The sequence below is a fragment of the Anthonomus grandis genome, chromosome 4, assembly GCF_022605725.1.
Source record: "Anthonomus grandis grandis chromosome 4, icAntGran1.3, whole genome shotgun sequence".
Lineage (NCBI taxonomy): Eukaryota > Metazoa > Arthropoda > Insecta > Coleoptera > Curculionidae > Anthonomus > Anthonomus grandis.
The window spans coordinates 13,316,854-13,342,209 of record NC_065549.1 but is presented as its reverse complement, the minus strand read 5'-3'; the positions used below and the strand labels follow the sequence as shown (position 1 = coordinate 13,342,209).

General features: G+C 29.2%; 2 protein-coding genes across 2 annotated transcripts in view; one reads left to right on the top strand and one right to left on the bottom strand.

The window, feature by feature from the left end:
• Positions 1–25,356, bottom strand: part of LOC126735738 (uncharacterized) — a 508,234-nt gene that overhangs the window by 354,782 nt on the left and 128,096 nt on the right. The window lies entirely within an intron of this gene.
• LOC126735740 (uncharacterized) lies at positions 14,356–16,469 on the top strand. The gene is made up of 2 exons (XM_050439826.1): positions 14,356–14,541; positions 14,629–16,469. The coding sequence occupies exon 2, from the start codon at positions 14,859–14,861 to the stop codon at positions 15,915–15,917; it is 1,059 nt and encodes a 352-aa protein (XP_050295783.1). The 5' UTR covers positions 14,356–14,541; positions 14,629–14,858; the 3' UTR covers positions 15,918–16,469.

Genomic DNA, 25,356 nt, shown 5'->3' with positions numbered 1-25,356 from the left:
AATAACAATAATAATAATAATAAAAATAACAGTAACAAAGAAAAAAAAGAATACTTTTATACCTTAAACATATTTTTTTTTTATAAAATTACATAAAAATGTCTAATATCTAAGCAGCTAAAACTTTTCCATATTTCTTAACTAACTATAAAAAAAATTAATATATATATCATAGAATAACAGAAGTATAAAAGAGGAAACCAAAACTAAAGGAAAAGCAGCTGAACAAGAAATGATTAGGATTTCGAAGGTAACAAGTAGATACATTTTCCATTTGGTTTTTCTAACTGTATGTCTTCAAAAAGAAAAAAAGACAAGTAAATTAATAAATAAAGTCATATAATAGAATAAAATGAAATATAAATATAAGTTTTTTCGTATTTGGAATTCAACTTTAACAATCATGTAACAATTGTCCCTAATTTTTTTCTACCTCATCCATTAAAAACACTTTTCTTTTCCTTTTTTCCTCATTTAAGAGTTCTTAAAATCAATAATATTTTCAATTTTTAATCTTGTATTTTTTAGGATCCATTCTTTTAATTAAAGCTCTTATACTAAGAAGCCCAGAGGGTAACTCTCTGTGAATTTTTGGGCTAATATACCAGTAGCTGCGTTGAACAAGTGTTGTTTTGACTTTGGGCAGTGATCCAGTGTAAGCTTTAAGTCGTGTTTTATGAGTATGTGAAATATTTGAAAGAGTATCTTATTTTTTATATTGCCTTATCACAATGCTTTGAAAAAAGAGTTGTCTGAGATCCACAATTCCACTTCTTTTGTATAATTGATCTGAACAGTATTGTTTGTTTCTACCTAAAATAATTTTTTAAATCCATTTTTGAACAATTTTCAATATGTGTAAGTCATCTTCAGTGCTCTACCCCAAACTAAAATAATATAGTTCAAATGTGGTTGATTAAGTGCTCTATATAATGATAATAAATAAATAAATAAATAAATAAATAAATAAATAACGTCATAAGTAACATAAATAAGTCTTTATTTCCAACGGTCACCCACTTACAGGAAATGCAGAAAAAAAATACAAATCAAAACAATAATAACAGAATAAAAATTAAATGCAAAAAAACAAAGTAGTAAAGTAAAACAGTTAAAACTAATTTAAAGAATAAACAAAAAGAAAAGAAAAATAAAAAAAAAGAACTCAACATACCTTTATGCCACACTTCTAAATAACAAACAGCATTAGACAGGTACTTACAGGTTGTAATACTAGGTTATTGATTGAGTAGCCTCAGCACAGAAGATAGCGTATCAACAAATAGATCTATGTTGTAGTTACAAAGCGTATTAAACAAACTACATATGTAAAAAATCGGAGCTCTCTTGAAAATATTATTTAATGCTCTGCTGCAATAAAAAGTGCGAGAGTTTCTGGAGTTTATCCTTGGGACAATGTACCAAATCTGATTTAGGAGTGAAATGCAGTCTATTTTGTTGTTTACTAGCTTATATAAGAAAGTTATAGCCGTTGTCACACGACGATCGAGTAAGGTTTTCATATTGAACCGTCCAAGCATGACATTTTGGCAAGTGCCTCTGGCTGGATAAACGCCATCTTCCCTATAGTGCAAATACCTTATAAACCTGCGTTGTATATATTCAACGTTCTTGATTTCAGTTTCATATATTGGATGCCATATAAGTGACGCATACTCGAGTCTTGAGCGTACAAAAGATTGATATAATAATAGTACCACGCTGGTATCGTTAAAATTACGACAATTTCTAATAATAAACCCCAAAGACCTGGATGATGATAGTATAATATTCTGAATGTGGCTTTTAAAGTCAAAATTTTCATCAAACGTTACACCCAAATCCTTGATTTCATGGCATCTTGTTAAAGGAAGATTCTGTATATGGTAATCATATTGTATAGAAGTTTTATTTCTACAATAGGAAACAAGAAAACATTTTGATACATTAAGAAAAAGTCTATTATTCTGACACCAGCTATTAATACTATTTAATACTTCTTGAAGATGTTGGCAGTCGGCTAAACAGTTAATTTTAGTGTAAATTTTCAGATCGTCGGCAAAAAGCAATTTATAACAAGAGGTGATTGATGCGAGATCGTTAATAAACAATATAAACAACAATAAATAATAAATATTTCTCATCAAAATACTTTTTCGGTTCTTTAAATTTAATAACAAAACATCTTATTTTATTAGTTACATGAATGTGATTATGCCATTTGAGATTTGCGTCAAAAAATATACCTAAATATTTGATATTGTCCGCCCTTTTTTATACTAGTAGTTTTTTTAGCTTTAAAGGATTTAAATACTATGCAAAAGATTAGCAATGCGCAACGTATCCTTAATCTATTTATGTAAAACTTTCCTTTTATCTTGTTCTTAAAAACAAAAATAAGTAAAGTTATTGGTATAGCAATTCTTGCCTACATGCAAAAAATCATGGATACTGGTATAATTATATTCATGAGATTTGTTCTACTATAAATACTGCCACTGATACATTTATTTATTACTAGCCTACTTTTTTAACTTTTTGACTTTTTCATTTGATTTTGATGAAAAATATCATTGCTACATAAAATAATATGAAGAAAATAAAGTGGATCACCCTATAAACTTTCTGATGAAAAAAAATTGGAATAAAGCAACAGCAGTAAAAAGTTAAAACCGTGATATATAAGAAATAATTATATCCTTTATCTTATAATTTCCTTAATTAACTTTTTGCCATAAATATTATTTTATAAAAAAAATGTTTTCATAGTAATTTTTTTTACAGTTGTATACTTGCTCCTTATCGTATATTAGAGCAAGCCATCTCATTACCCAATTAAAAAGTATTCCTTTTATAAAATGCATTTCAACCACAACATCTATTAACCAATAATAACAGTTAATCAATCATTTCAGGACATTGTTGATTTCAATATGGACATATGTGTATATAAGCAATCCCGTTTCATGTTATATTAAATCAAAACATTGCACTACGTATAATGATCACCCGAATGTTAATTATCGGTTCAGGCATGATTTTGTTGAGTAAATAGAATTACAACTCGCGAATTGTTGTTCGCGTATAGACGCAATCAAACAATTGGTAAATAATAATAAGCAAACACCCGATGCATAAATATATGATCATTTACTTTAATTGGTAATAAAGTTAATGTAAAAACCACTATTTTATTATGATAATAAATTTTTAAAAATTGTTCATATTTATTAAGTACATCATTATAAATGTTAATTTTCAAACGATTGTTGAGTTTGTCCAAATTATTGATATTTTTGAAGCATAGGTTAGAGTTTTCTTAATCGATTCTTCCAGTTCTTGAATAAGATTCATCCATATGGCTAAATAAAGTTAAAACATATAAAAAAGGATATAAAAATCCATAAATTCCAAGTTCATCAAAAATGAAAATGGATCCCTTAAATTCAGTCTGCAAGTCATCTCCGCAAAAGAAAACGCACTTCCAATAATATATAACACGATCCGCAAAACCTGCAGAATTTTCTGCTAAGCTCACCCTTATTCGTTTTCGGGGTAAATCGTAACAGTAAACAAAAAGTAACTGCCCTTTTTCGTGTTTCCTCGTTTTATTTTTCTCGCAATTTTTGCTATTTTATTCTTCTCGGACCGATAAACGAAAAATAAGTTGAAATAGAACAGACATGATCAGGTGTTGGTCTATATAAAAGTATATTCTTTAGATTATTTAGATAATCATAGCATTATGACTGTTGTTACTTGATTGGAGGTAGAAAGATTGAAAGAATTTTTCTATAGCAAAAATATGTTTGAAAAATTATTATGATCTGTTTAAAAAAAATTTCATTTTAAAGAAATATTTAAAGTTTAAAAATATTTCTTTAAAATGAAATTACTGCAAATTTTAAAATAAAATGAAAGCAAATTTTTCTATTTATTTTAAATATTTTAACAACTTAATTTACAACATTTTATTTAAGTTTTAATTTAGTCATCCTTTTTATTTCATTTTTTGCATCACCTTAGGCTACTTAGTATATGCGCTAAATATGGCTAATTTGTCATGCGCAGTTTGGCTGCAATAATTTTTTATACAAACAAAAATTTAAAAAATCACTACTTCATTTAATTTCATCTTTATTTTCAATATTAGGTTAAATTCGGATTTTAGAAGAACGGAGGATTACTTTGACCTAAATATTTTTTTTCTGTTTCTCTATGGATTTATATATGTGAATAATAATATATGATAATTCTTTATTATAAAACACATCTTTAGTCGTTTTTAAAATATTCACCATAATAATTTACCAAGTATATTACAAATATTAATTATTTTATTATTATTACATCAAGTGTTCAATATATCCTATGTTTTGTTCAAAACATAAATTAATATTTCCTGAAAAATTCTTTCTACTTCATATGTGAAGTTACTTGAGCAAACGCATCTCGTATTCTATGCTCCATGTCTACTTCCGTTGTAGGTGGATTTCTACGAACATCTTCTCTTATAAAGCCCCATGAGAAAAAATCTAATTTTGTTAAGTCAGGCGATATAGCTGGCCAATTAATAGGTCCATTCCGTCCAATTCATTTTCCTTCAAAGATCACACTGAATTGTTTATGGACAATTCGATAAAAATGTGCAGGGGCTCCGCCCTGTTAGAGCCACATTAGGTTTTTAGTAATTAATGAAATATTTGCAAGTAATCTATGCAGTTTAGTTTGGAAGAATTGAATGTACATTTCTCTATTAGGATAACAATTAAAAAAATAGGGACCGATAATAGTGCTTCCAATAATTCCACACATATAATGAACACCTATACTGGTACTCGATCTGCCGCATGAAATGGGGGTTTTCGGATAAATTTTAATGAAAGTTATATCAATTTAAATCTTTTACAAAATTCAAGTCGGTTTTGTGTATCAATATCAAATAGTGCTTGATGTTCATGGATGTGGTATGGATGAAAATGGTTCCTTTTTAAAATTCGTTGCATTAATCTTTCATTTATTCCAAATGCTCTTTCTATATTTGCTTGATTTAGATAACGATCTTTATTATGAAATTGATATGACGACATTTTTATCATATGTAATTTTTATTTAGAAATATTTTGAACAAAACTTCTTTTAGAAAAAAAATTACGAACATTTAAAAAAGTGAATACTTAGTTGATAATAAATAAACAAAAATAGTATTGTCATCAAAAATGTCAATAGTTTATTTAGAAAAACAGTTGAATAAAAAATACTATTAAAATACCTATTTTGTTTAGAATGCAGATTTCCTGGTTCTTATTTCAAAAATTTATATTATTTTACAGAAATTATCGTAAATATCTTAAAAACGACTTGATAGATGATGTTGATACAGGATGTGTTGTATTTGAAAAAAGCGAGAAATAAAGGTTTGAAATTCGTAAAATTTAAATGATAACTACGAGCACCTTGTATATGACGGAAAGAAATCATTTACGTTAAAGTAATCTTCGGTTCTTCTAGAATCCGAATTTAACCAAATAATGACATTAAATTTACATTTCTGTTGTCAAGATAAAATTAAATGATGTAGCGATTTTTTAATTCATTCATTCTTTATGGAAGACCGACGCTGGATAATAAAATTAGCACTAGGACAGATATCTATACTTTCAAAAGAAACAGATTAATAATTTATAAACACAAATATCAACTTGACAAGAAATCTTGTCTATCAACAAATAATTGCTGATATTAATAATGAGCTACCAAAATATTTTTTTAAATTATATTTGAACTTTTATGTGAAAAAGAAAATTTAAGTAATATTCACTCTCAAACCAATAAATTTAGAAATAATCTTGTATAAATTAAATTTAAGATATTAGTCTAGTTAACTTTTTGCCGGATAGGTATAACAGAACCTGCATTGCGGAAGAATCTGATATATTGACTTTTATTAAGCTTACTATTTACTTTATGTTCTTTTTCATTTGTTCATGTATATTTTTTATAAGAATTAATAAACGTTACGCCAGAACTTTTTTACGGTTCTCGATGTCGCTAAGAAAACCGACTTATGCACAGTTTTGTAAAAATTTTCGCTTAAATAGAGTTCTTTCAAATATTTTAACAGATTCTTTGATATAATCCCTCTTGTTGAAATTATAATTAGTATTGTATCAACTATAGAGTGCTTTCATTTTAGAACGAAATACCTTTAATAACCTCTTAATGGCCGAATTATAGGATAATGCAAATACATACAACGCTTTCATTTCAAAACGAACAACCCTTAATAACTTAAAAAATAAACTTCAGCTAACCTCACTTTGATATGTCAAATGGGAACCCCATCGTGTAACATCATTTTGAGCAGCATTAAAATGTCTATTGACGTACCAGCGAATAGTTACCTGGGATTAATAAAAGTTTTATCGACCTCAAACTTTTGTCAAATGTCAAATGTTTACCCTAAGGTGGGAAGGTGATTAACAGAACTTTGTCAAATATAAATTTAAACGTCCTCCGGTATATCTAAATTGACGTGTTTTTTTTGTAAGTTAGGTTTGTTTTCAAATCTATGCCCTTGTATTGTGCTGGCCAGCATCTTATAATTCGGCCATTAAGGTCTCTGTATTTTGCATTTTTACCGTTTCAGCATATTTTTGTTGGTAATATTTACTTCAATAAGTTTTTCCTGTTCTGTTTATCTACGAGTATAATGTCTGGTCGGTAATAGTTCACTGTTTGATCCGTGGTCGTTTTCTAGCATGGAGCTAAGAGTGTATGTATAGTATAATACTTTCTCCATTTCTGATGAATATAGTTTAATTGATAGTTCTTGATAAAAAATTTTGCTAGTGCATCATGACGTTCTTTGTAGTTAGTGACGACATAGATCTGGAACTCTTCAGTGATATCCTGGATAGTTTCTGATGTTCGACAGCAATATCTGCATTTATCATCGTAATCTCATTGTAGCGTCTATATCGTTTTCGGTAAAATGGTGAGTAGGAATTGCTGGCTCTTTAAGTTTTAAAGGTGTGGAGCCGCCGACCTGGCATATTCAATCCTCCACCAAGGAATGTGATAATTCTGCAGTTCTATCGAAATATTTTCTTAATTTTTATATATGTTCATCCAATTGAAAGTCATGATCTACTATTTCTCTTCCTCCTTTACATCTTGGTAACGTCGTTTTTTTGCTGCACTTTTAGGATAGTCCTTTTAATTTGTCGTCATGCATGATGTAATTTTCTACTGAAATTTTACAATGTCTATTTGGCTCTACAAGTACATAGCACAAGTATACATGTTAATGTCTTTTATTAGATTCCTGCTTTAGAAGTTGTTGGATATTTTTAGCTTTTTTTTGTAATGGTTTATTCTTTACGCTTGCTTGATCTCGAGATATTTATCGGAGTCTCCTTCTTTTGTGGCTTCAATGAGATCACTGTCCTGAAGTTCATACTCGTCGTCTTGCATTTTTTCTTTCACTATATTAATTATATGGAACTTATCTAGTCCATGATGATATCGGCAGAAAATTCATCTACGATTTTAAGTAGTTGCTTTAGCTGATTTTTTATACCGTTTTTTTATTATTATTAATAATTTTTTCTTCCGCATTTAAATGCGAGTTATTTAAGTGTTGGTGATGTGTGATGTGATCACAAAATACAAAAATTTTGTGTTTAGTGCTCTACTATTGGTCTATGATTTAAAGCCCTTCACACTACACTACAAGTATATAATTTTACTGATTTCTGAATTTGCACGGAGAGAGAGTTGTGCAGTTTAATGGCTTCAACATTCTTTGCGAATTTTAATAGAATTTGCGATATTAGAGATATATAGGTGCATTCTAAAATTAATTAAAAATACTATAGAAAATTCAAATAAGTCAGTATATTGTGACGGTCATTTAAACATACCTATGGTTTTTCAAAATATTTTGAAACGTTGTTCGCTATATCGACACCAATATTCTAATAGGATGTATCCCACAAAACCCAAATTTTTCAGGAGGAGGAAAAAACCGTATATTTTTTTAAGTATTTAAGAAAAAAAATGTTTTTTTAATACCTTTTTTTTCTATTATTTGTTTTATAAGTTTTATAGATTATGAAGCTTTTTTTTTCACTTATTTTTTAAATTGGCGGCAATAAGTGGGTTACGTCTTATTATAATATCATGCCTTTATTGGATACAACATATTTCTTTCTAACCTTTTACTATATAAGAGCCTGGGTACGTATTCATCCAAGGTAATTCCTTTTTGTCTTTGTGGTAAAATTGCATATGCGTCGTATCTAGTTTTTAGTTTTATACAAGATTTCCCCCCAAGGTAAATATTTTAGACATCTTAAGTCTGCCACCTTTAACGGACTGTTTCGGTTTTTTCTGGCATCTTTTATAATATTAATGTAGTCTGTAGGTAGAAAAATATCTTCAACCGTCTCTCAATAAGGCTATGAGAAGAGTCACACTCCATTTGAGTGTGACCCTTCTCAAGAAATTTTTGTTCAATCTCAATATTAAATTTTTTTGCAAGAAAGGACAATGCATTGGATAGAACGACATTTTTATTTTGATAACCGCAACTGTCCGAGTATAAAATAATAGGTTTTTTGTCTGTCTCCAAAGCTGATGTCAGATGTTTGATGATGCAGGTTACAAAAACTGAACAACATAGTTCTCCTTCTGTTTCATTCCACAGGAAATTTTTGCATGCATAATTTGACAAGTTGTAGATGGTAAAATTGTGTATCTGCAATTTTGTTTTATAATACAAGGAGCTTGCTTGTAATTAAAGACATAATTTGACGGCCTGTACGTCTATTGTAAAGCAATAAAGCAAAAAAAATCTTGTCGAAGTTTTTCTCCTTTCAAGCATGATCTTTTGCTAAAATATGATTTTGATAAACATTTTCGTCAATCTGATTCATTTTGTATCCACAGCATAAATCGCACTGATCCTTTCTATGCTCAAACAATGCAAGATTCTTTTTGTCAAACTCTTTTAGAAAAGTACTCATTGACAAGGGCAGCACATCTTCGTTTAGACATTTGTTTTTATAAAGTTGAAATACGTCAGTTTCTGATTTAAAATCTTCCTCTAGAAATAACTTGTTTGACTTTTTGCCGCAGTAGTGACTTTCAATTTTAGGCAAACTATCTAAAAATAGGTGCAACTATTTGTTCTAGCTTTTTATTTTGTTCAACTGAATGTACTGATGTATTTTGTTTATTAGTCTTATTTTTGTTTATGTCCTCCTGATTATTTTGTGTTCCAAACACTGATCCCTCATTAACCCAGTGCCTAACTATTTGTTCTTTTATACCTAGCGTACCAAGAAATGTTTGCTTGCACACTTGGTGTTTTCCGTCCTTAATTTTCAAATAGTACTGAAAGGAACCTTGTCTTCTGGATGGATTTTTTGTGTAACTTCTTTTTCTTTCAACGTAACTAGTCATGTGCAAAACGTAAAGCCTTTTTTGCTTCCAGGACATATTCTAAAATGTTTTAAAAATTGATTGTCGGATTTGTTCTGACATTAGGTGGCAGAAACGATTTGCTGCTTTTTTACATACATCTAGGTCCAAGTATTCTTTTATTTCTTTTTGTATCGTGTTTAACTGTCCCGTCTTTAGATCTTGTGTATCCAATGTACTCTTCTCCCATCATTCTTTTTCTTTTGTTGACATTTTTATCCCATAATTCTTTATTAGCTTTTTTCTTCCTTCTTTTTTCAGCTATTTTTGTGTCTATAAAAAAAAAGAAATTGATTCTCAAATAGGTTTTGCAACCCAAAATCGAATAAAATGATTTTTGAATAGGGGTCCAATAAAAGTAAAGCTTCTTTATTTAAATATCGACGTTTGACTTTTATGAAGTTATTTTTAGGACAATACAATGGTGAACGGATTTAAAATGTTTATTTTTTAAATTTCAAAAAAAAACTACTATGTTCTTTCAAGTATAAAACTTATAATATCTGGTTTCCATCGAGGGGTCCTTTAAGTCAAGAAATTTTAGATTTATTGGGCCTCTACCCAACAATTTTCTCCCATCTTTAGTATTATACTGATGTTAAATTTTACCTTCAGACTGTACTAAACCTGGGCTATCTTCATCTGAGTTATCTTCATCTGGGATATTATCTTTATCTGGGTTATCTCCGTCTGAGTTATGTTCATGCGAGTTTTCTTTATCAGGGTTATCTTTATCTGGGTTATTTTGATTTTGTTCTTTTCGACTCTTCGACTCGACTTTCATTTAAGTCGTCTTCTTGTGATAATCGTACAAATTCGGAATCAAAATTATCTTTGGGCTCTTGTACATTTTTAGCTTGGCAAATCTTGCTTTTAAGTTCCAATAGAGATAGGTCATCTTCATCTATTTCATCCGTTTGAGGTGCTTTAATAGTATTATTTAAGTCGATTATTGGCAGACTGTCATAGATTACGTCTGCGGAATGCAAAAAATCAACGTTCACGCTGTGATTATCAAAGGGGTGTTGAAAAAAGTTATTGTCATCTTCGTTAATTACTTCTAAATCGTAAAGGCTTACAATATCCCATAACAAACTTTAAAGGTAAAATAAAAAAATAAATAGCCATAACCAGTTTAATAGCTATAACCAGTTTTATTCTAAATAAAAAAGTTCTTTTTCGTTCAATTTCTATAGGTGTCACAGTATTTTTTTTTAATTATAAATTGGCCTAAAATGCCTAAATTATAAATTATTCTTATAGATTTTGCTCAGATAAACCCATACAAATACATTTATTTATAGCTCTAATACGACCTAAGCCACAAAATACATGGTATCGTTACGTTGTATTAAGCAGTAATTTTCATAAATATGTCGTATCCAACATAGTTATTCAGAATTACAATACGACGTATATGACCTAATTATTTAAAAAGCAAATATTGTTACTATAATTTTATAGTATAAATATACACGATATTTATTTATAGGTTTACAACATAACTTACCTTCGACATTTTGAAAATATAGACACTTAAGATACCCTTTTTAATTGTAATAATGCAACAAAGTATAGACAAAGTATATACTATTAACACTCACTTAGTAAAACCATGGAGCGACTTTGGTATACGACATATTAGAAAGAAAAAAATCAGCTGTTTTATTTACGACATATTAGAAAAGGCGCCTAACAAATATTTCTAGTTAAATGATTTTTACGATATATTAGAATTCGAAGGAACACAGTGAATCGAAACCATTTTTGTAAAAAACGTAAAATCGGAAATTTGTGGGATACGTCTTATTAGAATATTGGTATCGATATACCAAACTCAAAGGATCATGCTCTTGTGCTAACATGAGGATTTCCTTGAAAGTATCCCAGTACGTAGTTAATATTTTGAAAAACTATCACCGTTGATTGAATATTTCAAATATTCAAATATTCAATCAACGCTATCACATTGCCAGGACGCCGATTTGGATGTTGTATTAAAGAAACTGCATCATTAATTTTGCTACTGCGGTATTCTAAAGACATTCAAAATAAATGGCAAGCAAATTCACAGCTTCATCGTTCGTAAAACGCATTATTACGACAAAAATTATACAAAAGTAAGCGAAACTATTGACAACTATTGACAAGTTGAGGTATATTTATATGTTGATTAAACATTTGTTTTTCTTTTATTTCCATTGCTCTCTTTCATGGTTTGCTAATAATTGCTAAAAAGAAAATTAATTATAGGATTTTCGGATTAAATTTTCTTTGGCCTAAATTTTAGGTTAGGAATAAGATATCGAGAACTCACGGTACTAAATTTTTTTGTAAATTCTAAAGTAGTTCTTATCTAATATTGTTATTTTCGATCTGTGACCCAATTTGTAAAATTTATTAAGTGAAGCGACTCCTTATGACGTGTTTTATAGCTTTTACGATCCTAAAATACCTGATAACATGAAGATTAATAAATAAATATTTTCTTTTATAGAACTAAAAATCATGATGATGCAACTCTTTTATATACATTTTTAAGAAATATGTTGCTCCGTATTATAGGAATAATATGATGTAAAAGGTATTAAAAAGCGTTAAACATAAATTATAGGATAATTATTCTACATAAAATTAAAATAAATTAATATTTTTCTTCCTTGAATCTGCTCTTTAATATAAATGACTTAAGGGTTTTATTTTTATTAAAAATAAATGTCCATATACTTATTAATCTACTGATACTACCACAAATCTAAAATGAATATACTCTTAGTTTTTTTAAACCAATCCTAAAATATCAGTTTATATACGTACTTTGCATCACGATTCCTAATCTTCATCTTTTATGCCCTAAGGTCGGTCCCTCAATTTATATACTTGAGGCCCTTTCTCCTTAGAAAAATACTTTTTGATTATTTAAACGTTTACGTGAGTGACCGTTCTAAAAGTATTTTGGTGTTACACTAAAAGATATAAATAAACCAAAATAGGCCAGATAATTTATTTTAGACAATCATAAATAAAGAAATAATCTTTTTAGCCTATACAGTCTTTGTATTTAAGATAATGATTTCAATGTATTGAGGCATTTAATATGGTAGTAAGTAAACTAAAGGAAAGTCTAGACAGATTTTTAATAAAATATGCTACAACATGCCATTTGCCTCAATTTATCGATGACAGAACACATAAATTTTAAATAATAATTGTAACGGCTAATTGTTTTTGGATCTGGTTATTCGGTTGTGTAGTTATTAATTTTTGGGCAGTTATATTGGCTTATCAAATGTGGTATTTATTTAAATAAAACAATATTTTGATGATTTTATGTGTCTGGTTTTGTATTGAAATCTGAGTTTTATATAATAAAAAGTTACTTTGTTGAGAAACGGGTTTTTTTATTATAGAAAAAAATCTAAAACTTTTTCAGATAATAATTTCGATTCAAATAATGGCATATATGCAAAAATGAAATAATGCTGTGTATATGAAACAAAGCATTTCCAAACATAGGATTATAATTTTTTTAAATTAAGAAACCTGTCCTGAATTTACTTCAGTTATAATGAAACACCATATATAATAAGTACAAGCGAACGATGAAAAAACTATAAAAATTTATATATATATATATATATATATGTCGAAAATAATATCTTAAAAAAAATACAAATATTTTATAAATTATTTACATTTTAAATAAAATTTAGTTAAGTCAAATAAATATAATGCTTATGTTTTTTACTATAAAATATATATGTGCAAACATAGGTTTCCCAATATGTCTAAAATAGCGATAAAATAAAAATAAGCAAATATGGTAATCTTTAATTTTTTTCGGGCAAATAAAAGAAAAGTGAAAAAACGTTTATTTGTCAAAAAAAAAAGTGATATGATTTCTCTAAGGAATAATGAATAAAAAACTCATTCAACAATTTCGGAAATTTTTTATTGATTTTGATATGGTAAAAGTGATTGCATCACTACAAATTACATCTTTATAATCAAGTCAAGACAAGGTTAATGAATTGTATAATTATTATTTTTTTTATTTCTGAAAGATGCGTCTTAAATTGGTATAATTGCTTTAGTCGCAAAAAGATAATAAATTGCTTATCTATATGAAAAGCAACGATTAGTTTATTGACAAGTATAAGGCCAACATTTTTTGCTTCTAATACAACTGAAATTTTCATACTGCAAATTTGATTAACAACATTATTTGAGATTAAATCAATACCTTTTTATTTGAGCTGAAAAGAGAACCCATAAGTTGGAAGCATTTAACTAAAGATTGTTATTTTCAGTAAATTTGTAACTATTATTAAAGTCTTGATTGCATTAATTTTGAGAAAAAAGTCAGCAAAAAAAGTTATATACACTTTACTATAATCTGTAGGTATAGGTCTATGAAAAAGATAATAAAAAATAGTAAATGTGGTATTTCCTGTTTTAACAAAAGTAATTTTTCTACACAGTAATTTACACAATATGCACTATAACTCCTTATTTCCTATGTACATTTTTTTATATTAACAAATTAAAGTGGTCCTTTTTTTAAATTATTTTTAATAATGTAAGTTTTTAATCAAATACAATTTTTTTCGTTATAATTTTTTATGTCTTTTAAAAATGTTCATTTTGTGGATTTTTTTTGATAGAACCAGACATATCAAAATATTAAAATAACGTAAGAATTAAGGTTTAGGATCGTTTTGCGTCAAAAGTTGTACAACGTTTTACGTATTCCATTTACCTTTGTAATAAGTTTTTTTAATAACCCGTAGCTACTACTGATCCTATCATCCTATTTTTAAATAGGGTATATTTTTTAAGTTTGGCAACATTGGATACTCGCTGTCTTGGTACTCCTCCGCAATTCCATACACGTGATTTCGTCGGCATAGATTCATATTTCAGCATTCGTTCGTGTCGGCGAGGTTCGAAGGCAGTGATTTCTGGGTCCTGAGAACCCATCAGTAGTAAATACGCGACAAGTTAATAACTGCTTATTGGTTTGAAAGTATCTATTTCGTTGTTATTTTTTGCAAGGTATTTATCTATTTCACAAGAATAGGTACTAGTGACCATAAGGTATAAGTTAATAGATATAAAATGTGTTTTTTTACTATCTTTCAGTAAATACAACGCAATGGCGTCCAGTTCTAGGGCCTTGTCAGAAGATGCGTTAAGAAATATTTTAGAGTCTGAAGACTTTTGGGAAAGTATGAAAGACTCAAACCAAATGGGCTCGAGCAAGAAAAGTGTATCCGTTGGTGTTCCAAACAGAGAAGCTGTGTTAGAGGAACTAGAAAGATTGGCTAAAGAGAGTGACGAGAATGAAGAGGACAATGAAATGAACAGTTGGTATGGAAAAGACAATACCAAATGGTAAAAAACAGCAGGTATTAGAGGTAGGACCCCTGCTCATAATTTGGTTACTACCTTGCCTGGCCTTATTGGCGCTACTCCTAATAATCCTCCACGTGAGCTACGTGATGATACAAAAGTTAGTTGATTTTACTACTTCAAAGATAACCTCCACCAGAGCAAACTATAAAAAGTCTAAAAGGTTTGCTCAGTCACAAACTAAATTTTGGCCTTCGTTTACTAAAAATACCAACATATGTGAAATTAAGGCGTTTTTTGGGTTGTTGTATATTCAGTCCATCTTTAAATCTTATCATGAAGACGTCCGTTCTATGTGGGCAACAGATGGGACAGGAAGACCTATTTTTCGTGCTACTATGAGTCTGGCCAGATTTTCGTTTTTATTGAGCTGTCTCAGATTTGACAATGTAGAAACCCGAAAAGAAAGAGTAAAAACTGATAAGTTGGCCGCTATGTCGGAATTATTTGATGAGTTTGTAGCTAGATCAAAGTCATGTTATTCACTGGGAATTTACCTAACTGTGGACGAAATGCTTGTACCGTTTCGAGGAAGGTGTGGCTTTCGAATGTATATTCCGAACAAACCTGCCAAATATGGAATTAAAATGCAGGTTTTGGCTGACGCTAAAACGCATTATCTCGTAAATGCAGAGATTTATGTCGGTTCCGAAATAAAAGTTAATGGTGCAAAAAAGCCTACATTATCAAATCCAACAAGAGTGGTTCTTAGGCTTGTGGAGTGCGTTAAAGGCACCAACAGGAACATCACCGGGGACAACTGGTACAGTTCAGTGGAACTCGTCGACGAACTCAAGAAAAACAGTTTGACGTACGTGGGAACCTTACGAAAAAATAAAAAATCTGTACCACCTGAATTTTTACCGAACCAAAAAAGTGCAATTCACCTATTAACGTTTGGATTTATTTCTTCAACCACTATAGTGAGCTATGTACCAAAAAAAGTAAAAGCGTTATATTACTTTCTAGCATGCATCATGACAATTCTGTCAACGAAACAACCAAAAAGCCTGAGATAATTCATTTTTATAATGAAACAAAATCTGGAGTTGACGCATTAGATGCGAAATGTGCGTTGTATTCAGTATCCAGAAGAACTAACCGTTGGCCAATGGCAATTTTTTTTGCTATATTGAACATTGCAGGTGTAAGTTCTCGAGTATTGTCCCAATTTGCATCAAAAGGTAAAGAAATAAAACGATACTCATTTATCAAAACTCTTGGGAAGCAATTAATAGATGAACATTTACGACTCAGAATGACCAACAAAAAGGTGCACTCAAATGTACGAATCCTCATTGCTGAACTCTTAGGGGTTGCGAATCCAGTTTCTGAGCAGCCTCAAGTACCTCCTGAAAAAAGTAAAAGAAAAAGGTGTGCTTTATGCCCCACCAAGAAGGATAGGAAAACTGCTATCCAGTGTGACATATGTAAGTTGCCCATTTGCAATCAATGCTGCAAGAAATTGTGCCCCAAGTGTTCTGAAAAATAATTTTAGGTTTTTTTCTGTTTATGTACTGTAATATACCGAAGTAATTTCAAATTTTTGAATAAAAGTTTTTTTTTATTGATTTTATGGCAATTTTATTATTTTGGGTCCTAAGGACCCATATGTAATAAAAATGTGTCGGTAGTAGTTCAGGGTTAATATCCAATACTGGGACTACAGAATTAGGTAAAATTAAAAAGAAATCAATAAATCTATGAGAAAGACGAAGAAGGAGAAGTAAATGTGGTATTTTAAGAAAAAAATCAATTTTTTCCTAAACAGTAAATAAATCCTAATTCTCATTGTGCTAACTACTTAATTCCCATCTATACTAACTTATCCTAAATTCAAGATCTTTTTTAAAATTATTTTTATATATAATCTAATACCATTTTTTAAGCTATCATCATAAATATCGAAAATTTTTTATTCCGTTTATTTATTTAATAGTACCAGACATATCAAAAAGTTTAAAAATTTGAAATAACGTAAGAATTCAAATTACAATTTAAATTACCCCAAAAGTTGAACAATGTTTTACAAATTCCATTTACCTTTGTATTAAACGTTTTATGAAAATCCAGTACTAGGATCTACAGAATTAGGTGAAATTTACATCAGAATTCCACATATTTCCTAATAATAAAAATTGAAGAGATGGAATATAAAACGGATTTTCATTATTTTCAATGTCATGTCCAAAATTTAATAAAAAACAAACATATCTCAGTGCCTTTTGCCTACTAAAAATCACACAAAAACTGCACTGATTTACTTTTAACAAAAATATCCAATCCTACAGCCTACACAACTGAGTGGAATTCCAATTAAAATTAAATTTTACATATTTTTTTTATTATTACGAATTGTGGAGGCGTAATTAAATTGGAATTTGACTCATTTTTCATTGTATGCCCTAAATGCAATAACCAATAATTCTGGTTCAGAGATTTTTGTATGCTAAACAATACAAAAACACATTTCTACCTTGTAAATATAAAGTGGGCGTCATTTCAACGGTTATATATAAAATGGAAAAATGCCTGAAACACATTGCGTAAGTAAGCGGATATTTATCGGTGAGCAGGCAAGCGCGACACGTGTATCGCGTATATGAAAAATTCTACTCACTTAACTTATAAGATCGCCTTCGATTGTTAATTACCTGATTTGCATTTTTTAAATTGCCTTATGGTGTTAAAAGAGGTAATATTGTTATAAATAGTAAAATATTGAATTTGTATTTTTCGTATTTATTTTGAAGATTGACCAGTAGTAGGAAAGACATCATTCAGTTAAAGATAAGGTGACACCTTACAACTCATTTACAAAATCAAACATACAATTACAATTTTAGTCGTTTACTAATAAATATAAAAAGCTGGTTTCTTTAGTTTCTTAAGTTATAAAATTATTTTAAAATTTTGTTGGGTTTAAAAATGGTTTCGAAATAAGAGAAGCAATATTCAGTATGCAAACCTTGATAAAGAATTATCAGGACTAAAGAAAGGATATTTTCATCGACTATGAGAAAGCCTTCGAGAATGTAAAATATTACCTCTCAATATCGTACCTTAGGATTTGGGTCTAGATGTTTGTACCGAACAGTTAATATTAACTAATTTTTTCCTGGTTGACAGATTTTTGAAGACAAGTGTGTCATAATGTCTTTATAATCAACATACTTAAAGGAATTTAAAGATGAAAATTTAAAAGAGACGGATTTAGGAATAATTTGAATAGGTAGAGTAGGGTCCCTCAATGACAGATTTTGTACTAAGAATCTGTCAAATTTGCATTTAGATATTTTAGTAATGAGATATGTCATAAATTAATAAGTTACAGCTTACTCAAATGATACATGCCATCTCCATTTGCTTCCACTACTGACATTAAAAAATTTCTAAAATCACCTCTTCCTCTATTAACATCAGAAATTTTTAATCGGACAGTATCCCCTATATTACATGGAAGGAATTTAACACTCGATATTTGCTTCATTTTTTAAGCTTAGTTATCTAAGTTGCTTTTAGCTTCATCTTTAACTAAAAGAACTCTTTTCTCTGAAAACCGAGCAAGTATTATCTTCAGTATCGCGATTTGTTGAAATTTGGCTACTTTCGTTTTCCATACTGGTTTCCTTTCCTTGACGAATTTCGTTAATAATTTTTTCCAAGTCTTCTTCTGTTTCAAGACTTTCTTTAGCCTATTTAAATAAATCATTATAGCATGAAACATAATAATACCCTTAATATCCAAAATTGTTAATTACAAGTAGTTTTTTATCCATTTTATAAATAATCGTACAAAAAGTAAATGAATAGTTCCATACCGAAACGTAAACATTGCCAGCCAAGTAAGGTTGGCTCAAGGAACATATTAAAAGAATACTATAACTTCGGTCTTTTTTATACATAATTTAAAAACAAAAGCTTTGAAATTGGATATAACAAAAATAGTTCAAGAAGAATTAAACTATCAAAATATGAAAACAAAATTTATAGTAAAAACGGTTTAGAAATTATAATTTTTTTTAAGATTTCAACATTTAGAAAACAACCTTTGAAATTGATTTATCAATGATGATTTCAGCTTCTATTTAGGTAGAAACTAATTATCCTGATGATTCCAATAAAATCGGTCAAGCATTTACAGCGCAATCGTAGCACAGACATACATACAGACATAGAGGCATACATAGAGACATCATCAACAACATTCCATTTTACGTCAAAATACGCTAAAAAAACATCACAGTGATGGCGTTATTTAAAAAAGAAAATTTTTTGACAATTTGAATATCATCTTTCACTGGTAGGCTGGAGGGGGGATAAATATATTTGACTCAACTCGATTTGAAAATATATTTAATTTTTCCAAATAAATTATAATAATTTAACAACTATATTTGATATTATTTATGCCAATATTAACTCTTGACTTATCAAGACTTAAGTCCAACTTTAATTTCAGATTTCTTAGTCCTTCTGACCAGTTATATTATAATATATACTGCATAGAATTCATACAAAATGTCTTTATGACATCAATTCAAAAAGCATTTCATTAAATCACGTCTTAAAATGCGAAGATACTTCTAAGTCACTCATTTTCTTGCGCTATCTGGAACTGAACTGCCTAAATATTGCAGTTTTATCCAAGAACATTGGAAAATACTAGTATTAACCGGATAAATCCATATACAACAATAATAATACAACGATATTTTGGACTTTATCCACTTTGCTTGAATAGTTTGGGTTTTATCCGGGTAATTTTAGTATTATCCAATATTCGTGTTTTAGCCGTAACACATCAGTGTTTCATTATATTGATGCATTATTATCTTTATATTGTGCTTACTGTAGCTTCTCGAGTTTGACCTTGTTATAATATTTTTTCCGTTAATTTTTGTTTGGGTTCTCTCCTTTCTATTTAGAGCATTATACCTTTCAATGTATATATTGTTATATTTATTTCTCTATGAAAAAATCAATTTAATTATTGTGTTTTTTTTGTTTAGGCAGATTTCGGAAAAGTTAAAAATCTATTAAGGCTGTAACATATAAGTACTATCTTATTATATAGTGAACCAATGAATTAATACGATTTGACGACAAATTTTTTTAGAAATAAATTATATTATATTTATATACTAGTTCCCTGATCTAGAAATTATAAAAACATTTTATTTACCAAGTTACATGACTTTTTACATCACTTTATTATAAATTTTATTGACACCTCTATTGAGATGGCGATATAAGAATAAAAATTGAACTTTTTCCATAAAAAAATACATATTAAAATAAAATTTAAAAAAAAAAATACTTTTATTACCATTCAAAATGATAAAACATTTTTACCGAATATACAAAACAAAATTCCATGAATATACAAATAATTCAAAATTACAACTATTTGTTTGGTAATCGGAGTGCAACGCGATTTTTATAAAAAAAACCGATACACATGCAAGTACATAGATTACTTGTACATGTGCTGTACAACCCGTGTTCCTAAATAAACTATTTTCTAAAAAACGTAATATTATGTATTTACAATAAGGTCCATACCAAAATCAAAAGGGACAATATGTGCATTCTACAATGAACTAGCGAGTGGCTATGAAGCTGGGCAAAAAGAAAAACAAAAGAATCCAAAGACGAGCGAGAACGGTATAGGGGCGAGCACGGAGGGTAGATAACAGACGAGTGAGAATTCAATTTTAATGTAAATATTTGCAATTAGCAAGATCAGGTGTGCAGAACATATTTTAAAACAAAAATGCCATTTTATAAAATACGGTCACATTAGGTTACCATAATTTGCGTGTTTAAGAGATATTTTTTTAAGTTTATAATAAATTTTTTAGGCGAACATTCCTTTATATAAATAGGTAGTTCATTCCACATCCGAATGCCCATATATAAAAAAGATTTTTTAAAGGTTGCTGTTCTATGTAAAGGAATTCTAAGCAAATGGGGATTTCTTGTATTATAAGGAATATCTTGATTAAAAAATAAATTTCTTAAATTTGCAGGCTGTCCGGTTTTGATTATTTTATAAATAAAATTAAACATATGGACTTTCCTTCTACTGCTCATATTCAGAATTAAATTAGAATTTAAATATGGAGTTATGCGGTTTCTAGAGGCAATATTAAATGAATATCTCATAGTTGCATTCTGAGGTTTTTTGTAGTTTGTTTGATAAGTATTTAGTTAAAGAATCGCCGTATACAATATCCCCATAGTCAAGTAATGAAAGAACTAGTGTATCACACAGCCAATATTTTATTTTTGAAGGCAACATTTTCTTATACTGATAAAAGCCCTTTAGTCTGATGTAGGCGGCTTGAAGTTTGACTTTAATATTGGAAGTAAAGTTAAGATTTGAATCAATAACTCTACCTAAATTACGTTTTTCAGTTACAACTGGAACAGACTCGCCATTAACAACTACTTTAAATCTGTTTGAAACCTCTTGCAGCTGACTCCTGTTATGTGTTACAAACATTAAACACGATTTTGATGCGTTAAGTTTTAAGTTATGATTCTCAGTAAACACGGCCAAGCTCTGTACATCAGTATTTATTTTATTTTGCGCCTCATGCAAACCTCGAGTATCAAAAGCAATATATACCTGGGAATCGTCAGCATACTGTTGGAGTTTTGAATTTTGAAGACACTTTTCCATATCAGCCACATAGAGAGAAAACAGCAACGGTCCTAATATGGATCCTTGTGGAACACCCATGGTAAGAGGCAAGAAGTTGGAAAACTTATAGTTTGACTTTTTGATTACCCGAACGCAGTGAGACCGACCCTCAAGATAAGATTGGAAAAATATAATGGCATTTGTTGACAACCCAAAATAGTGTAATTTAGCTAATAGTAATTTATGATCAATGGTGTCGAATGCTTTACTAAAATCAAGTAGGGTTAAGAAGGTATCTGTTTTTTGTCTTCTTTAATTCTAATATCATTAATAAGGCTTATGAGACTTGTTATAGTACTAAAAGATTTTCGAAATCCCGACTGACAATCAGAAATTATTTTAAAATCATATAAATATTTAGAGAGTTCATTATAAATGTGACGTTCTAATATTTTTGATATAACTGGTAAAATGGTTATTGGTCTTATGTCTTTAAATTCTTCAGGGGAGGAAATTTTAGGTAAAGGAATAAGAATAGCTTGTTTCCATTCACTAGGATAAATTTTCTGCAAAATACAACTATTAATAATATTAACTAAAGCCTCTAAACAATAAATAAGGCATATATTTAAATCTTTAATACAAATTTCATCAATTCCCATTGCATTACTTCCAATGTTTTTTATAATATTTGCAGTTTTTTCCTCATCAATTAAATTGATATAAAACTCTTCCTGATTAACATTTAGTAAAATCAGCCTTATATAGATTTCTAGAAAAGCAAAGAGAAGCAAGAAAAGATTTTTTTGGGAATACAGAAAATTTATGCAAATCCTGGTCATACTTGCATACTTCTAAATTAATGAGAGTTTTTGGAAATAAAAAGAGAAAAGACCTAAAGTAGTGGAAAGAGTAGTTATAAAACCCAAATTGCTATTAGTGCGACACAATATAAAGTAGTAGAATAATGCACAAAAGGATGAAAGTTGAATGTAAACGTTAAATCTACCTGTAATACTTGTATGTTGCAAATACTAGACAAGCACTAGATATTTCAAAGATAAATCATATAAAAAAGTAAAGGTAGTAAATATTAAAAAAAATAAATACCTACGTTGAACGTGTAAAAGATTATTTTTATTTTAGATGATTAACATTGCGTGGTACTAAACTAAAGCTATTGTTAATGGATAAACTAAGTTTGTTTATGGTTACTTTTTTTGATATAGGTCTTAAAAAAAAACTTATACTCATACATTGTCTTGTTCAGGAGAATAATATCTGTGCTGTATATAAATATTTCAGTCACCGGATTTGAACTCTATTTACAATCTGTGGAAAGTAATTGGGCGTTTAATCTCTACCACGACATCTACAAACAAACAGACAATAATTGATAACATCGGTGAGATTTGGGCCAATATATGCCGATTGTTACAATTAAAAATTTAATTTAGTCGATACCACGTCGTTGCCAAAAAGTTATAGCTAATAATAGATATCCTATTGACTTTTAATGCGCTTAAAACATTTAAAAAAATTATTTAGTTGCTTGTGAATTCAAGATCTTAAAGATATTCTTCTTTTTTTCCATCAAAATAGTGTCATATTTACACCCATTTTGACTGTACTAGGTCAAGTCTACCTGACACTTTAGTTTGTCTTTAGTATATTAAATTTTTGTTTTTCATTTTTTTCAAGGAGGCATCACTTAATAATACCTCTTGCAGAGATATTTTTAAGAAACGGTATTTATAACCAAAATGCATTCTGATATGCGAATTTCGCTTACACCATATTAGAAAATAAACGTTTTATATTTGAATTTAAAAATGAAAAATAGACTCTAGACAGAACTTCATTGTTAGTAATTAGAAATTATAGTATTTGTTTTTTATATGGCATTCTATTTGGCAGTTTAATGTATAGTAGTCTTCATGTGTAATAATCTATATTTGGCAATAATTAACGCTTAGTTATTTTACTAGTCTTTTAAAATATACATTTTTTATCGATGTCTAATATCTATCTCGAGATGTGGCCTACAAAAAATAAATTAACACAGATCCAAAAGTTGCTTTTTAGATTTTTTTTTGGCCGTGAACCCATGATAATAACTCCGGAACTAAAACATAAACGGGTGGAACATGAAAAAAAAGCAAATAAAAAAAACAATAGCCTGCATTCGTTAAATAACCCGTATTATATAATTTACCATGTCGCGTTTCTATTTACAAGACTTTCAAATTCGAAGGACCAGGGAAGTAAATTAAAGAAAAAATCCCGGGCCCAGGTGCAATAAAATATCACTTTAGACATTTGACATGTCCATAAAGAACAGGTCAACCGAGTGACTTTGAGTCACTCAGTCGGAAATCTTGGGTTTAAATCTAACCTCGTGAATACGTTTGTGGTCATATATGTACAGAGTATATACTAGTAGATATATAATAATGTAACTTAATAATTGAATAGTGTAAAAGAAATAAGCAATTTATTTCTAGGAGCTTACCAAATGTCATAAAAATCATAACATATGCATTGTGGTTTTTTTATAGGGTGTGTCTGGAAATTTTATTGAGACGAATCAATTTATGAAACGAGTTTTATACAAAATAATTATAACTTTACTTGGATTATATACCTTAAGTTAAGTGTTAAACTTTAAACTAGATACATTAAGGCTTGGTCAGAATTTTTCAATATTCAGTAAATGATGTTTAAAAGCTGTTGTGTATTGCTATGTCCTGTTGTCTTATTTTGACTATTGTTATTTCGGTGTTTGATATATACAACTTATATTCATTGCGTATTTGTAGATTGATAAGGTGTCTAAGAGAATGGAATTTATTTTGGAAGAATGGAGAATTGTACATTTTAAAGTCCTTGAAGGCCTTTTCTTTCCTATAAATGTTCTTAATCAATTCTCGAGAATAAAAATTTGGAAATCTTCTTTTACGTTGCTGCTTAAGAGGAATGTGTGCGGAAAATATACCATTCAATATATCATATGCATCATTAACGTTAGAGGATAAATACACTGTAGACCAGTCAGCTTCAAGGATCGAGTCATAAAGGAGATGAAAGTTGGCCTGAGGCAGTAAAATCAATTTCCAGTGCAGGGTAATGCAAATCCTCCAAAACAAAAGGCACGTCACTATGCGAAACAGTACAGGTGAAGTTAGATAAAACAAGATCCAAAAGTCTGTTATTATAGTTTAGGATGTGATTACACTGAACAAGATTAAAAGTGTTAGAAAAATTATTCACAGCAATAGACTTTTGACTAACATGATTACCTGTAGGTGAGTTAATAGAGAAATCAGACACGTTAAAATCGCCCACTATTATTACATTATGGTTTAGCTTTGATATTAAAAGTGTAAACTGATCCAGAAATTGCTCGAAAATTATAAATGTGATAGATGGTGAGATATTTTACATGAAACAATCATGTAAAATATCTGTAACCTAATAGTAAATTTACAGCCAACAACATCAATAGAGAGCGCAATACTGTTGCAAAAATCAGACAAACTAATTTTTTCAGACACAATGTTTTTAGAAACTCTACAGAGAACTCCGCCACCGCGTGTGGCATTAACCGATTTAAATTTTCGGTCCGACCGGTAAACATCATAAGTCTTTGGAAATATTTCATCACTAGATATCTCTGGCCTCAACCATGTCTCGGTGATGCATATAGTGTGAAAATCCTGAACAATGGCGGCAAGAAAAAAGTCTCGGTTTTAGTGTTAAGACCACGAACATTTTGATAAAAACAAGTGGGCATCACTAGCATGTGAAAA

Bases quoted from the DNA above. Each gene is read 5' to 3' on its own strand.
- LOC126735740 (XM_050439826.1), top strand. From the start codon at position 14,859: ATGGAAAAGACAATACCAAATGGTAAAAAACAGCAGGTATTAGAGGTA.